The 17154-nt window shown below is 40.0% G+C and overlaps 1 protein-coding gene and 5 non-coding genes across 8 annotated transcripts; 4 read left to right on the top strand and 2 right to left on the bottom strand.

The window, feature by feature from the left end:
• The first annotated feature begins 54 nt into the window (after positions 1-54).
• Positions 55-16029, top strand: stimate (STIM activating enhance). 3 transcript variants are annotated; one of them, XM_063474623.1, is made up of 10 exons: positions 55-1042; positions 3319-3367; positions 3466-3561; positions 3667-3788; positions 4019-4131; positions 7036-7113; positions 7520-7663; positions 10946-11053; positions 14968-15091; positions 15786-16029. In XM_063474623.1, exons 1-10 carry the CDS (start codon positions 817-819, stop codon positions 15899-15901), a joined length of 1176 nt encoding a protein of 391 aa, XP_063330693.1. In that variant the 5' UTR covers positions 55-816; the 3' UTR covers positions 15902-16029. The 3 variants fall into 3 exon arrangements, with proteins under 3 accessions (XP_063330693.1, XP_063330691.1, XP_063330692.1); XM_063474621.1 differs by lacking the exons at positions 14968-15091; positions 15786-16029 and having other exon boundaries at positions 55-202; positions 519-1042; positions 10946-13401; XM_063474622.1 differs by lacking the exons at positions 55-1042; positions 3319-3367; positions 3466-3561; ... (3 more) ...; positions 7520-7663; positions 10946-11053 and adding an exon at positions 14672-14865.
• Positions 8280-8352, top strand: trnar-acg (transfer RNA arginine (anticodon ACG)). Its single transcript has one exon. It is a non-coding gene; the product is annotated as a tRNA-Arg (tRNA).
• On the top strand, positions 9102-9174 carry trnar-acg (transfer RNA arginine (anticodon ACG)). The gene has a single exon. It is a non-coding gene; the product is annotated as a tRNA-Arg (tRNA).
• On the top strand, positions 10111-10183 carry trnar-acg (transfer RNA arginine (anticodon ACG)). Its single transcript has one exon. It is a non-coding gene; the product is annotated as a tRNA-Arg (tRNA).
• Positions 13194-13265, bottom strand: trnae-cuc (transfer RNA glutamic acid (anticodon CUC)). Its single transcript has one exon. It is a non-coding gene; the product is annotated as a tRNA-Glu (tRNA).
• trnae-cuc (transfer RNA glutamic acid (anticodon CUC)) lies at positions 15266-15337 on the bottom strand. The gene has a single exon. It is a non-coding gene; the product is annotated as a tRNA-Glu (tRNA).
• Positions 16030-17154: the final 1125 nt, after the last annotated feature.

Raw genomic sequence — 17154 nt, forward strand, 5'->3', positions numbered from 1 at the left:
CCCGGCATGCACTTTGTGGCTACGTGCGCGTCACGTGACCCAGCGTCTGTCAACATGAGTGGGCACTGCTGGGCAGAGGAAGCAGCTGGATATGACCTGCAGTTCTTCATTTATTTTTTTGTTCTTTTTAAACAGACGAGCTGGTATTGTGCGCGACTGTCACGAGACGCCGGTGCAGGCGCCGTTTTAAACCTTGTAGCAAGTATAACTTTGCCTGAAAGCTTTTGCTTAACTGAACTCAGTAGTTCGCTTCGAGGTTAGCTAGGTAGATAACGATAGCAGCACCTCAGTCGCTAGGTCTCCTTAGACAGTGGACGGTTTCCCATCAATTAAAATTAACCTCCGAGTGGCTGACATGTCCGTATAACGCCTTAAACACTTGCAGTTTATGCTGCAGTTTAGCCGGGCGTTTATTTTTATTGCTGATGTTAGTTGCCAGATTAAAAGATTCCAGGTCGACCTAGGAAGTGTTTGCTCTACTGTGTGTGTACCTTTAAACTAGCTTTTTTTTTTTTTAGTGTTGCATTGCCGTTTTAAACTGTGTACACGGCTCAGTTGGGACCACGCTATACGTCGTTGCAACTTCGAGCGCCGACGGCTTCACTTCTCCAGTGACAAAGAAGCTATGGCTGTATGGATGTCTGAAGCAGGAGAATGAGTGCGAGCTTTCAATGGAGAGGATGTCACCATCTTTCACCGAAGACTGTCCTGCTTAGCGTATCGATTAGCTGACCGGCAACTACGCAAGAGAACTGGGTCCGAGCGGCTGCTGCTGCTTTTCTTCACTTTATTAGTCACGTCCAGATCTTCTGTCCCATGGCTGCAGCAAGCGGGGTCAACATGCTGTCCCAGCATGGAGAGGTGGCACTGGCCGGTCCAGGAGGAGCAGGAATGCCCGCGGGGCCTCTTACCAATACATCGGTGTCTTCCATACTGACACCAGATTCCAATAACCGAGGGTGCGAGAGCGGCGCCTTGATGGGCTTCCTTGGGATCTTCCTGCAAGGTCTTCTCGCTGTGATGGCTTTCAGCACGCTCATGTGTAAGTATGGCTAATGCTCTGCTGTGTGTCAGATATCTGACACCAGCTGCTGATGTAAGCGGGTATCATCCAATAGCAACACTCCGATAATCAAATGTGATATTGATTTCAGCTGGGAGGGTTGAGGTAAATCTATACAGAACCAGACAAACGACATTAATACGTGTAAATCTAAATGCAGGGGTTTCACTTCACTGTAACAGCATACCAGTTGGAGTCACTTGTTGGGGCTTTCTTGGCTGTGTTGATAATAAAAAAAAAAGATACTTCCTCTCTGCATTTCCTGGCACATTTGACCTTTCGTGCTGCATGTACTCCATATACTGCTGCGCTTTGCAAAAATAAATGAAAATGACTTTGTTTGGATGTTGCTGTAGTTTTCACATACATTTCTGCTTGGCAGTCAGTTGAGGAAGCAATCGCTGTGGGGAGGAAAGATACAAAATGTTGCTTTCTTTTGATTCGGTGATGTGCAGATAGAAAACTGTCCTAAGTAGATTCAGAAAATGTTTTTAAAGTAAAGTGCTGTATCGCAAGTGATGGTCACTCTATATATCCTGTAGGTGCTTCACAGTAACAGCCACTAATGAGGTTTCTTTGTCTCAACTAGCATATATGGATTTCAGAAGTAGAGATCATGTTATTATTATTATTTTTAATAAACTATTTAGAGAGACCATCTTAAATAGGTTTAGAAAACTGCAGTATCACTGAGTTTTCAAAACACACTTCTTCTTTCAGTTCTTTAGGGGTTACCCTATCCCTCGCCTCTGTGCATGTCCCTCTTCTCTACATCTGTAAACATTCTCTGTGTTCTTCTCATGGCCTCAGAATCACAATCAGAATTAGCTTTATTCACATAAGCTCTCAATGTAAACAGAACAGACACACAATTGCAACATGACACAGACAATATGTGCAATGGTGCAGAGTCCAACAACATTCCTCTCCTCTTCATTTGTCTTCAGCAGTAGCATAGTTTCCAACAGCACCGGTGGCAGTCATCATTAACCCAGGCCTGGACCAATCTTGTTTCAAGGTTGCATTTGATGAGCATTGTATTTAGTTTGATGAGGGTCCTTCCTAATGGGAAACATGCTGCCTTATGTAGTCAACATAGATTGTAGCGCATCACTATATCTAGTTTTTCTTTTTTCTTTGGCTGTCCTTGTCTCGTGATGGCTAAATGTCATCTTGGTGACACCTACTGCAGCATGAGACTATTCGCTAGATTGTCTCTAGTTGCTTGTTGTCATTAAGCTCATCTTCTTTTACCTCTCCATGTGGACAGACTGTAAAATTTTTCTTTTTACACCTCAGGCTAAGGTGGCTTTACATTAGAGATGGGCAGGCAAATGTCCATAAACACAGACAAGGAAACACTGGCACAGAAGATTGGGTTCAGCCGGTGTCTGGCACCAAACTGGCAGCTGTGTGACCTAATGAGAGAAGCCTTAGTTTTATGTGGCTCAGCAGCCTCGCAGCAGTGAGTATTTTTTTTTTTTCTGGGCAGAAGGAGGAAGCAGAGGCCTCTGTCTGCCTTCACATCACACCCAGCTGTAAGTGGGGTGTGTTGGTTATGAAGTCACACTCGGCTCGGAGCACAAACTGAGCTCATAGTTTTCCATAAAAAGTAGCCCTCAGTATATATTTGGACAGCGCAACAACAACATTTAGCTTAAGTTTACAAAATTGAGGTAGTTTGATGTCGACTTTCCATGATGGAGCCGTAAAGCGAAGACTTGAGTGAAGCAGATTGCTTCCCAGAATAACAGTCACACCGATGCATACATACAGTGGCTTTAGTGTTTGTTACCCAGCAGGAGTGCATAGCAAACAGTTCACTAATAGCTTAATTTGTATCACTTTATTTCATGTATCTTTAAATTGGGCAGACTAGATGAACAGTTTTCCTTCTAACACTGATTTATTGATTCTCTCCCTTTTCATCATTTTGAAAGAAGCATCCATTGCCTTTCACTTAAACTCTCATAGCTAATATTTTCATGTCAGCTTGATTAGAAACTCTTTGATTTCTCGCTTGTTAACATAATTGACTGATATCAGGGCAACGAAGGCAAGAGTCTTAGTTAGAATGAACCGGTATTCATATACGAAAGCAATAAAATGCTCACTGGAGCTTTGATGGCTCAGAGGAGGGTTGTAACTTGGTTTAATGAAAACAAGAGAGAATGTTTGAATGTGTGCAACTCTATTTGCAAGAGTGATTTATTGTAAAATCCCACTATCTGTGTGGCACTCTCTTTCCTCTACAGTGAAGCGCTTCAGGGAGCCCAAACATGAGAGGAGACCCTGGAAGATCTGGTAAGGGAATCGAGCCAGCGCTAAATTAAATTCTGTGCAAAGAAACCGCATGAGACCCACTGGAGTGCCTTGGAAGTAACGTAAGCATGTATCTGCAGGTTTCTGGACACCTCAAAACAGGCAATTGGGATGCTCTTCATCCACTTTGCTAATGTCTATTTGTCGGACCTCACAGAGGAGGATCCCTGCTCATTGTGAGTATTTGGATGTCTCTGATAAATCAGAGTAATCTTTTTAAAATGAAGATCATTTAACCTTGTAGACACTCAGTTCACATTAATTTTCCCTTTTCCCTCCAGATACCTCATTAATTTCTTGTTAGATGCTTCTCTGGGCATGTTGCTGATCTATGCAGGGGTAAGAGCCGTCAGTGCTATTGTAGAATGGAGGCAATGGGACTCCCTGCGTTTTGGAGAATACGGTGAGGACAGTGCCTATGATCTCCAGTGGAGGGCAGTAGCTGCCCTTGCTATTATAGCGCTGCAGTGCCATTTCCTACCCTTTCAATGCTTTACTTTGTTCTTCTGGCAATTATGTGACATCTAATATTTCTGTACTATATATATATATATATATATATATATATATATATACACATACATACATGTGAAATACATAATCATGGTTTTAGACAATCATCTGTCTCCCCAGGAGAGCCAGTGCAGTGCACAGCGTGGCTGGGACAGTGTATCCTCTACATTCTCATCATGATGTTTGAGAAAGTCCTTATCATGTTGGTCCTCCTCATCCCCCAGTGGAAGCAGGTCAGTAGAAGAGTGTGTTTTTTGTACATGACCACACTATACATGTGAGGTAAATTCACTTTACACGGGTCAGCCCTGCCTCTCACTCGGCATGCTGCTCTGGTCTTGTTTTCTACAACTGAACGTTTTGGTGGATGTTGTGCTAGTTTATTTAAGAGTAATTTGTGAAGTTTAGTACACAAAGATGATGCCCAGAGAACTTGTGTAAATACAGTAAAGCATGGTTATAGAGAGTTATTATAGTTTTGTAATTTCTAGAATTTAGTTTAGGTTCAGCTAGTTTCCAGAGTGAGTTTGCTTGTTTCAGTTTAGTTTTTTGAAAATGTTTTAGTTTAATTAATGTTAATTTTAGTCTTAGTCTTTATTCATTATTGTTTGGAGGGCATGTGTCAGTGGTAAGATCTAGGAAAATCAGTACAGATATAAAAAAAAAACTTTTTGAAAGCAGAAGAGAAAGTATTTTGTTACGCTACTAACAGTTTTACTTTCACATTGAGAAATACACTTACATAATTACCATTTAATAATGAAATTAATCTCACAAATGATGAGGACACACAGCATATTTCTTTGAGTGTTTCAGTATGAGCCCAAAGCTGACAGCCAAGCAAGTTGTCCAAAGAGCACTTAACTGTGATTTTGATATTGCAACATTAGAAAAAGAGTCTGCAATCCATCACTGTGTTTGTTACCTGCTGAAGGTCAGCCTCTGGCAGCTTGACTGGGGTTAGTGTACACTTAGGTTTAACTTCACTCTGGGTTCTTCAGTACTACCTTTGTTGGCTCTGCAGATGTTTTCAAAGAGTCTGTGTGGTGTGAGCATCAGTTGTTCCTGGCCCAGGGTGCAGCTTGCATTTATTTGAGAAACTATTGCATTCATTCCCCTGCTGGACTTGACCCAGGGGCACTGAAAGCATTAATTCCTAACCACTGGGCCTCCAGAGACAATTTTTTCATGCACAAAACAGTTTGTTGTGCTGTACTTTAGCAATTGTGGCGCACTGATTATTTGAGACCTCAGTGTTAGGGGGAGAAAAATGAACGCACCTCAGGCCATGCGGTGACTACGTAAGCTACGCAAATTACGTGCGGGATCCGCCTTTCCTTCGTGTTGTGTTAGCGTGGGTGTCGGTCGTTGACAATAATGGTCTAAAACCACGGGGTTACAGCTAAAAAAAATAAAATAAAAGGTTGTTTATCTGCAGCACGTTAATTTAAGGGTAATACTGCTGTAATTGTAGTAACCGCGATTTACAGCACAAGGATGATGCCTCATTGATGCCTATCTATGCATACTATGCAGTCTGCAGATTTGCCAGCTTTCCTCTCTTTCTTTCCTTTGTATTTGCAGCAGCTGTTTTCCATTCACACATTTGCTTATATTTCGCTTGAATATGACAGGCCCGTCCTTTTGTAATGGTCACTGTTTCTTTAATGTGAACTTATTCGTATACAGGCTGGATAAACCCAGGTTGACTTTGAATGAAACAAAGTTTAATTGACACGATTTTAATGGGGGGAAAGCAGTTTCCAGATGCTGTGGCATGAACCCTTTTTCTACAGATTTCCTCGGTTTGTCCATATTAATATTCTGCAGGACTGTGCACAAAAAGTACAGCTTTTTAAAAAAAAAAAAAAATTTTATTTGGACATTTATCTAAGGTCAACTTTATGTGACCAGAAACTGAGGTTTTCTGAACCGGGCTCCTGATTTCCTCAGGATAATACACTGCCTACACACAGTTTTATGTTATAAGGCAGAGAATATGACTTTTGCTTAACAGAGATTTTTTTAAAAATCTCAAAACACCTGCAGGGGCATTCCTTTACCAGGATTTGAACCTGTGCCACACCAGTTAAAGTGCCAAATTCTGACCACAAGACCTCTAGGGCTGTTTTCTTTTGTATGTTTTTTAACTTAGACTTTAACAAAGGCATGTGCTGGAAGCATTTCAAATCACTTTGTTTCTTTGCATAGTCTTTATAAGGATTGATGGTGTACAAAACCTCTGCTTTCTCTTTGAAGGTTTCTTTTGACTAGCATCCTTTAACTGGCCATACCAGCTCCACATGACTCACTCAAATAAGCAACATGAGCTCATGGTTAATTAATATATCACCACATAATGCAAGTGACAAGGCCATTTCTTTATTGATATTATTCATGTTATATTTAAAGACGTACTGTTTACAACAACACCAAGGTTGCTCTTGACTGCATCTCAAAAGACTGTGCCACTTGTGGTCAACCTGTGACATGTTAGATTTACCTGCCAGAGTTTGCTATGGATCTCACGTTTATTCTTTCTTTTTTTTAACTGTCTAAAACCTATAGTGGTGCCAGATGTACCAGTATACTGATATAAATCGGTATCCAGTAGGAGTCCTGGCTAGACCCCCCCCCATGCTAAACCAAGCCCTGGAATGGTCCGGCTACGTCTGCAGCCTGTCTGCAGCTCAGAGACAAGCATTTCACTACATGTTGTACTCTGTATGATGTGTTTGTGACAAATAGCTTGTTTGTTGTTGTTTTGTTTGTTTAAATGTCCCATGTGGTATGATTCTTTTTCTTTTTTCTTTTTTCTTTTTTTTTTTAAATACCATTATACCCAGAATAACGTGTGTGGAAGGCCACACTGGGCTGATTGAATATTTTCTTGGCCACTTTTCACACTGAATAGTGAGAGGTAGTGAGAGGTGGGCTTTATTAACTGTACACGGTTTACATAATGTTGAAAACATGTGACACATTTACAGGTCCATTGAATACTGCTTTGTGCATTTAAGACTATAATATTGTCAGTGTACAATAATATTATGGGCTGCATGTTTAACCATCAAAAGTTAATGCTGTCACTAAGTGCAAGATTATATTTGTGCTTGTTGTGTTTGTTTGTGTGGCAGCTGGCACTCCTCAAGCCTATACACAATGCTGCCCTGGAACTGGCCATCGTTATGCTCATCGTTCCATTCTTCATAAATGTAAGTCTGCCTTTATCTTATCTTATCTTTCTTTTCTTTTTTGTCTGATTTTTACATCTCCTGCAAAACCAATATTACATGTCTAGCAGGGGTGGGAGAAAAACTGTTTAATTTGAGGACCTAGTTTGTAGTTGAAACAATGTGATAAATCACAATATATGTTACTCAACAAATCAAAAAATGTTACAAGTCACAATAACATGAATGAAGTGAGTGAAGTACTTCGATAATATTGTGTCACTAACGTGCAGTGAGACATTGTCATTGGTTACCAAAATCATCAGTGCCCATTGTGTTGCTTGTACACAAAGGTAAAAGCTGTTTCTCTAGTTTTGGTGGATTTTTAAAAATCGCTTGAATCAGTTCTGTAGAGAAATCATCCACCTGTATTTTCTGTGTCATATAGGCCCTAATGTTCTGGGTAGTAGATAATTTCCTAATGAAGAAGCACAGAACAAAAGCAAAGCTTGAAGAGAGGGAAGAGGACTCACGGGGGAACGGCAAGGTGCGATACAGAAGAGCTCTTTCCCATGATGACTCGGAGTCAGAGGTAAGTCTAACTGGAAAGCTAATGCTAAAGGAGACAGATTAAACTGACACATACCATTTCATTTCTTCAGTCCATCTGTCTCTCTCTCTTTTTTTTAACCCAGTAATCTTCTTTTGAGCTCAAACCTAATAAAAAGTGGTACATCACATTTACACAGTAAAGGTTTCAGTGCTGCTGTGGTCCTCTAACTAGTGGTTTACTTTATAGCTGGTAAACCAGTGTTTACATATCTCTTCTCCACACACACACACACACACACACACACACACACACACACACACACACACACACACACACACACACACACACACAGACAGAGTATTCATTCACCATTTATTCAATAACATTTTTCAAATGTTAGGACAGATAGTCCCTAGATTTTCTGGAATTTTATACTGTTATGCTGATCACACTTAACTATTCTGTTATATATATATATAGATAGAGAGAGAGAGAGATCTTTCTAGTCCTAAAGTATACTGGCAGCAGTTTTCACATCGTTTTTGTGTGCTGCTGCCTTTGGAGCACATGCTGTTACTATACCACAGAGTTGTGGGGGATGGGTTAACTGTTTTGGAGACACGTATTTGTGTAGGCGGCCCCTTCATTCTGCAGCGGGCCAGTGGCGCAATGGATAACGCGTCTGACTACGGATCAGAAGATTCTAGGTTCGACTCCTGGCTGGCTCGTCACTTCTTTTTTTTTTTTTCTTCTTCTTCTTCTTTTTTTGGGGGGTTAGATTGACAGTAGTACTCAGTGACTGTTGTCCTTTGCTGGAATTTATTCTTTTTTTTGAGGGGAGGGGGGGGGGGGGTTCTTGTTTCCTTAGCAGGTGTTGATTAGGAAAATGAAATGATCCAGACAGGTCGTAGCATTTTAAACAGTTGTTAAATGAAAATTTGTAAAGTAAAGGATACATGGGAGAAATAGTCTTTGCAATGTTTGTTCATCAGAGGGCACTCAGCAACTTTGCTGTTAGAAACATGCCACAAAGTCAACAACCAGCTGGTCCAAGTAGAGTAGGGCAGAGTATAAATGAGTAAAATACAACTTGTTGTTGTGACAATAAAAGAAGATTATTTTCATGTTATCTTAGCAAGGACTCAGAAATCAATACACATATTATTGTCCTTTGACTGAAATGATTTTTGGCCTGTAAAATTGGTGGTTGTTTATAAGTTCATGTGCAGTGTTACAGATTTGTATATATTTGATGTATGTATGTTTAATCTCAAAGCAATATCAGGCTTATTTTTGAGGCATTTGAACACTGTAGCAGTCATGCAGTGTTGACAAACGCAAGCTTTGTGTTACTTCCTTCTTCTTGTGTGTTGCTGTTGAGTACCACATGCAGTCAGCAGAGCAATAGACTGTGGGGGATGGGCTGAGCTGTAGTAAGACGCATGTATTCCTGTAGGGGGGCACTGCATTCCACTGCGGGCCAGTGGCGCAATGGATAACGCGTCTGACTACGGATCAGAAGATTCTAGGTTCGACTCCTGGCTGGCTCGTATGTGTTTTATTTTCTGGGTTGCTTTGATTCGGTTGAAATAATAGAAGCAATTATTGTTATTCTTGCATAAGATGAGAACAGTCATACTATGAATACATTTTCTGTGACCTACTTAAGGCTATAGCAAAATTACAGCATAACTTCATTAAATAAAGCTACAATAACTAGCTTTTAGGATTCAGGGGTTTGTAACCTTTTCTATGGAGAGATTTTAGGGCATTTTGTGACCACAATATTGAGCATAAACCGACATGAACATATGTGGGCCTTTAGTATAACAGTTACTACATGGTGTGCAAATGAGCAGCAGTGCAGTTCAGTTAACAGTCACAGATGTAATTATTAATAACTATAGTTATATTAATGAGGTTGCACAGACCTCCACAAGTCCAGTATTTAATCACTCTCCAAATTCCTCTTTATGAAAAATACAACAAATCTCCTTAAAGGGGACATGAAACACTGCACATATAAAGGCTAATTTACACGATAGAGCACTGCTCTCAACCACTGACATGGATGTAACAGAATCAATAACTCAGAGGAAAATAAAGACACTAAACCAAAAATCAGTTTAAGGGGATCACATTTGTGCTGTCTCTGCTGCAACAATGAGTTTTATGTTACGAAACCGAGGATATACTGTCCACTTTCACTGTCTGTCTCTTTAGCAGTAATTGGCTGTTAATGTCTAGCGTTTCTTGTCCCCTTTAACACAGTCATCTTTTCCCTCTTATTTATTTGTGAAGTAGTGTTTACTCCAGCTTCTGTTACGATGTGTTTACATTGTGGAACAACATCAAGTGGATTTTGAAAGCATGAAAGGTCACAGCAGTGCAGTTTAGCTTCCCTTTCTGAGAAAGTGTTGCTGCTACACGTGGACCTTGCACCCAGGGCACAACTGTGGGGGATGGGTCGCAGTAGTTGCATTATGGGGCCAGTGGCGCAATGGATAACGCGTCTGACTACGGATCAGAAGATTCTAGGTTCGACTCCTGGCTGGCTCGTAACTTTTCTTTTTTCTTTCTGGGGTTAGATTGACAGTAGTACTCAGTAAAGTCTTTGTTTTCTTTTTTTTTTGTTTCCTTTTCCACATGTTAAAATACAAAATTAGCAGGGGTTGATTATGAAATGATGCAGACAGGTATTGGCATTTTAAACAGTTGTTAAGTGAAACTTTAATTTGACTCCTCGCTGGCTTGTGATCTTTTCATGTATTAAGTTTTGCTGTTACTTTAGATTTTGTTAGTTTGTAAAATAAAACAATCATTCCCACTGTTGTTTTTTAGTGAGGATATTAGACATTATAAAATTATGCTATTATGCTTTCATATCATGCTCATTTGGGAGCTCGAGTTTTATGTGGGAGGTCTTCTTTGTTAGGTTTATGTGCTTTACTCTGACACCCCCCTCCCCCCACAGCATTTCTTTTCATTTAATTTTTTTGAGCAAGGTTAAAAACAAAAAGCTACATCAGCAATGAGGCTGTGAGGCTAGATTGGAATGTGACTGTGCTTTTATGGGAACGGGCTCTAAAACATCTGGAGGGCAAATATAAAAAGAAATATTTCTGTGTTTATCTCCATTCTGTGATCAAGCCCTTTAGAGTAAACAGTGCATCTGGGAGTCAACATGATAATGATGATGGCAGTCATCGTGGATCTTTTTTTTTCTTGTTTTTCTTGTTTGTTTGTTTTTTAAATGTAACCGTTAACCCCGTTTAACCTTTGAGGTCTGATATATCTCTGTCTCTCCTTCGTCTTCCTCAGATCCTTTTCTCAGCAGATGATGAAATGGATGAGTCTGATGAAGACGATGTCCGTCGACTCACTGGTGTGAAGATGGTGAAAAAGAAGAAGCTTCGCATGGGGATCCCTGTCTGACCTGCGTGCCTAGCTTTACTGTTAGGATCAAAAAGTCCGCATACATCCCCCATTCCCCTGCAGATTGTGTGATATTGCCTTCAATCAGTGACCTTCGATTACAAAATAATACACTGTATCTGAAGTTCCTTTACCATTGGCTCCTGGAGGACAGCTATGTGAACTTCTTTTTAGCAGTTTAGCAGCAGAAGTTTTTCTTTTCTTTGTTTTGTTTTGTTTTTTAATCATTGTTTATTTTAAACATGGCTCTCATGATGTGAGTGTTGTGCTTCAGGACACTGGGAAAAACAATAATGAGTGAAGTTACTGTTAAATCCTTAATGTAATGGGAAAACTGAAGTGGCTCCAGCAGAGCCAAATATGATGTAGTGGGTTACATTTGATATCCTTCCGAAGTGCACCCCCCTCCCTCCAAAACAAACAAACAAACAAAAATGAGCAAACAAAAAAAAAGATGTTTTCCTTGTGTTCATTCCACGTGAACGTCTGTCCTGTTGTCGTCACATGTAGATGCCCCACCATGGCCCCTGTTATACGTGTGTCTGTGACGGTGTGTACAATTGCACACCCTTTAACTTTAAGAGGAGCATTACGTCAGGTTTTGAATCACTGTATTGACTCTCAAAACTTTGCAACACACTTAACTACCGTATATCTTGTATGTGATGTTACTTTAGTCGAATGGAGCACATTAATCCTTGCAGCAATCTTCCATTTCTTTTAACAAAGACATCTGAAGTCATTTTTGAACTGTTGATCCTGTAAGACTGCAAGTGCTGCACTGCAGCGTCCTTCTAATGTCAGCTCAGCCACTGTTTTTTCTGTAAGCAAACGACTGCAACATGTCTGACTCTTTTACTGATGTGCTCTGACTTTATGTTTTAGTCCTTGAATGTACTTTTTTTTTTTTTTTTTAAAGTTTTGAGTGTTTTACTTTCGGGCCAAAAAAGGTGAGTATGCTCATCCCAAAAGTGTTTTTTCATACTTTGATTTAAATGGAGAAAGTAATTATGGGAACAGGTTCTTGCACAATTTCCCATTTTTCTCAGCTTTCGCCTTTCCCTGTTCTAATGTGTGGGTTTTTTTGTTTTGTTTTTTTTGTTTTGTTATTGTTGTGTTTTTGTTTTGTAGTTCCAGCAATGTGCCTGAGTTAAATTACCAGCAGTCATTTTATTTTTGGCTTTGGTTCGGTTTTGTTTTCTTTGACTGTTTTAAGCAGAGCTCGAGATCTCCAGAGGGGTATACTACGAAGACAGTTTTAACACAGCCAGGCTTTCTTTGTATTAGTATCATCTTATTAGTACATGCACATTCCAGTAAAAATGTGGAACTTCATTCAGTGGTTTATTAAGATACAGCTTAACAACTTGCACAAATGAAATACATTCCCCTAGCATAGAATCTACATTGCGCTTAACACATGCTGTAAGTGAAAATGTGAGACTTCTGCTAATTTTTTAACTGAAACTCAGAACATAACCTGCTCCTGTCCAGTTTATGTGTTGAGCATAAGTTACTACGGCAGTTTTGCAAGCTAAAAAAGGAGTCACATCTGTGACACAAAACTCTGAGTTTAAGCTCAGCATAGCTTTCTAAGCCACTAATCTCACTTTGTAGTACACCCCTCAGGCATGAAGCACCATCCAGCAGGCTCTAATGTTAAGGATGTGACGTACATAGACCTCTAAACTGTAAACAGTAAGTGCAGACCAGGCAGCTGAGAGAAAGGGTGTGTTTGTGTGTGTGATTTAACACACACACACACACTAGTGTGTATATAAACTGGCATGTGCTGAATATATGTGTGACTGCTGGTCCTGTTTAAAGTAAAAGGCGTGACTTAAACTACAATGATTACGGTGCTGCTGATGATTTCATTCTGATGTTTTTGGCATGTTGGTAAAGAAGGAAAGACTGTGCATTTTTAAAAAGGGGAAAGTACAGGACAGTGCAGAAGTCATGGTAACTGTCAGCTGAACTAGGACAAAGAGGGCTTTAGTATTTTGCAGAGCTTAATCTACTTGATGAACAACATCTGATGGAAATAAGTTATCATATGAATGCTTTTCAAATAAACGGTATGATACAGAATGAAAGCAGTGGATTACCTTTCTGTTGTGGCAGAGAAAAGGTGTTCCCTGACCGGGAATCGAACCCGGGCCGCGGCGGTGAGAGCGCCGAATCCTAACCACTAGACCACCAGGGATTGAAAGGGGGTACGATGTGACGTCATAAAATGTGTAAACGCATTTATGTTAAAAAAACAAAGGGGGGGAAATGATGTTCATCCCAAAAGTGTTTTTCATACCTTGACTTTCAAACTTTGTATTTATTTTATAAAAGTGAGATTCAAAGACATTCATTGATATCTGCATTTGTTTTTTTTTTTAATGCCATGTTTATACAACAAAATTACAACACGGTGATGATTTCAGCATCTCTTTAATTGTGGGGATTGCTTGCTGTTTACCAGTAGGGGTAACGCATTCCTTATCAGAGTCGACCGGTAATGATTGTGTTCCCAGAAATAGATCTGCTTTCAACAAATACACATGCAGTAATTAAGCATCAGGAGCCATTCTTAGGGGCTCTTTAAAGTTCACGACATGTTGGATCAACAGCTTAATTTAAAAGGCACCTTTTGTCTCTTTGTCTAAGACTTTTTGTCTATTTATTGCTTTTACTGTAAGTACCATGTTCTGCTCAAAAACATATCATTTGTTGCGTTTAAGATTTTAAGTGTTGTGGTTTTAAATGCTGATGATGGAGCTCCAAGCCAGTTGTTTAAGGGTGAAGGATATATTTAACTGGCCAGCATAAACATACATGCGTAATGAGATGCTCTAAACATCGCACTGGGAAAAGTCTTAATAATCATCATAATCATCATCTGTACAAACGGATAATCCAAATGATGGCTAAAAGTCCTATAACTGCTTTGACTGCTCTAAATGGGTAACAATCACATACAAAAAGTAACGACTCTTACTGTGTGTCACTGAGTTAAAACAGTGATGAGTCGGTGTTTCCATCATCCCACAGCTCACACCTTGAATTCAAACACTGATGCCAAGTCTAATGAGTAATAGTGCCTGAACAGTTTGCTTACTTGTTCCAGGCTAAAAGAAAAGTGTAAAGGCATTTAAAACAATCTGGATCGAGTGCATAAAGTAATATGATATTAAGTCCTAATGGTCCATACGAACAGATTTGGCAGAGAATGCGTACTGAAAACACAACTGGTCCAGATTGACATTTGGGCGGCTCTTACTGGTCCAGCCCTTATTTTGATGGTTAATTTGTTAACTGGCTGAAAATGCTTTTTACGACATCCCAACAAGAAACATCCTCTTGCCTAAATCAAGTTATAGAACTGAGTAAGCAGATTCCCAAGAACTGGCTCTACAAGGCGGTACTGCTGGGTGGTGAACACTAGTTTAATGTAGTGCAAAGCCCTACAGAGACATTTTCAAAAGAGGATGTGAGTGCAGGGTTAACCGGAGGAGGAGGTGTAGCCTTCTGCCACTCGTGTTGTGTCCTGAAATTGTCAGCTGTTGGCCTGTAAGCTTATCGTTAACGATGGGAGCCCCATTCCAGCTGTACTATCCTTCACATCACACCTAATAATACACTGTGACAACAGGCAGTGGAACCGATGGCAGGGGGGCCTGACTGACTCACTGCAGGCTGACACAGGACTATATATAATGTCTGGGGGACAGACACACACACAACAGAATAACAACCAACAAATCAATTACACTGTCTGCGGGATCAGAGCACCAACTCTAACAGCCATGTCACAGGTACGTTACATCACCTCACATACAGCAAATGAATACACAATGAATCCACGCTTAACCAGAGAGCCACATACGTTTTATTTGCCCTTATTTTCTTTACTGTAGCCAGGCGAGGTAAAAAAGAAGAAGCGCCCACCGATGAAGGAGGAGGACCTGAAAGGAGCCCGCAGTAAACTGGGATTGAAGGGCGAGGTTAAGAGTAAGACCTATGAGGTCATGGTGGAGTGTGGTGAGTAAAGTCCTTGCTGTCTGCAAAGACATTATGTCTTCCTGGACTTACTAGTATGATCTCAATGGGCGCATAGACCGTAAACATGACTATGTATATCTCGTAAAAACAGACTAGCTGACTTTGTGTTGTACTCGTGTCCGACTGTTGTTTAAAAAAAAAAAAAAAAAACAGTTCCCTGACCGGGAATCGAACCCGGGCCGCGGCGGTGAGAGCGCCGAATCCTAACCACTAGACCACCAGGGAGAGCTGCAGCTTCGAAAACATGTATCACTTTTAAAGGACACACTGACGCTGAATTCCCCGTGTTTCGGGTAGTTCTCTTGATAATAAATCAGCAATGGTTTCTGTCGGAGTGAGTGGAGGGACATTTTATAGCTTCTTCAAACATTGACTCTTTGAAAAAGTAAATACAGAAAAACCCCCAAGTCCTACGACAGCACTATCTCACGAACATTGCACACATTCACATCCATATAAGTGTCCACACTCCAAACACCTCATAGTTTTAATAGCAGCTTACTTGGACATGACGTTGAATGATTAGTATTCCTTTGGGGTTGGTGCCTGGTACTAAGAAGTGCCTGATTAAAATTATGAATGTCAAATTCTCAACTATGAATCGAGGAAGTGCCACAAACAGAGAGTGCTTTTCTGACATGTGTCCTGTGTCTCTGTCTCGTTCTGTGATCAGAACGCGCGGGCAAAGTTGCTCCATCTGTGTTCAGTGGTGTGAGGACAGGAAAGGAGACCGTGCTGGACCAGCCCACAGCTGCCAAAGCTCCTGGAGCCAGTGTGTTCAGCAAGTGAAGCACACTGCAACCTAAAACCAAACAAATACCACAGGAAGAACATGCACACTATTGGCTTTGTGCTTCAGACTTTTAAGTGTGTGCTTCTTCCTGCTTTAATGACAAATTTAAGAAAGATTAATTGAAGACAGATGAATGTGGTTCATTGCTATGATTATATATTGTGAAAAAAATGTTTGTTTGTTTTTTACTCGTGTTCAGCATTTTCCTAAATAAACTCTCACTGTGACAAGCAACCTTAAGACTTTTATTTCAACATATTATAATCTGCTTATTGTAACCCAATTATTTAGGATTGATTGTAAAAGTAAAAAACCCCCCCACATGAACAAATGTTTTTAATGCAAATGTGCACATCTGCACCAAAATAGAAATGTGTGATAAATCCGATGTTTTATTATTGTACAGGACTGTAAATCTCTTTCTTTTAAAGTTATTTGTTAACAAATCTCCAGATTTTCAGAGGCCTTCCCTAAGTATCAAAAAAAATAAATGTTCATTTGTTGTATTTTAAACACTGATCCCTAACTAGTGAACAAATAGAAATGTGGGGGTTGGTCAACATAGTGCCACAAAATGAGTTACCAGATCTGGCTAGGTCTGGAGTAGAGAAGAGCCAACATCAATAGTTGTTTGCCAAAATTGCAACACAACAAATAAGCAGACAAAAATCTAGTTTACTGTCTGTGGAGATTATGTCTACTTATGTTTCTGGGCTTAATGACAAACACATCTTTACATAAATGCTGATGATGAGAAATGATAAAAAGCCTCTTGTAGTTTCTGACAGCTCTTTAATTCCAAGAGCATAAAAAGACTGCAGACCAATATTAAAAACATCAGGCTCCTATATCATCGCCCTACACTTACTTTAGTACACTTGTAGACTGCAGTGGCATAATGTTGTGTTTGAACTGTGAACTATTTAATACAGTAGGGGAAATAATGAGACATAAAGAAACAGAATATCAACCAAAAATCAGGAAGAAAAACATTATATAAAAGTTATTATTTCCATGTCATTGAGTGAAATATGTATTTGATCCCTTCCAACCCAGTCTGAATATTGGCTCCCTCAGTCTGGAGCTTTATGAAAGAAACAATAGTAAACCAATATGATGTAGGGCTGTTTTTTTGCTATGGGTACAGGACAATATCATGGCACTGAGGAGCCAATAGACGGGATCATGTAAAGTCCCACACAAGAACCTCCTTCCTTCAGCCAAAACAACAAGGATGGGATGTGGAAGA

The sequence above is a fragment of the Pelmatolapia mariae genome, linkage group LG5 (assembly GCF_036321145.2).
Source record: "Pelmatolapia mariae isolate MD_Pm_ZW linkage group LG5, Pm_UMD_F_2, whole genome shotgun sequence".
Classification (NCBI taxonomy): domain Eukaryota; kingdom Metazoa; phylum Chordata; class Actinopteri; order Cichliformes; family Cichlidae; genus Pelmatolapia; species Pelmatolapia mariae.

Excerpts from the sequence above, each read along its gene's own strand:
- stimate (XM_063474623.1), top strand. The coding sequence starts at position 817 with ATGGCTGCAGCAAGCGGGGTCAACATGCTGTCCCAGCATGGAGAGGTG. Across the intron at positions 3,789-4,018 it reads CCTGCGTTTTGGAGAATACG|GAGAGCCAGTGCAGTGCACA; the intron begins GTGAGGACAGTG and ends CTGTCTCCCCAG. Across the intron at positions 11,054-14,967 it reads AGCTTCGCATGGGGATCCCT|CCAGGCGAGGTAAAAAAGAA; the intron begins GTCTGACCTGCG and ends TCTTTACTGTAG.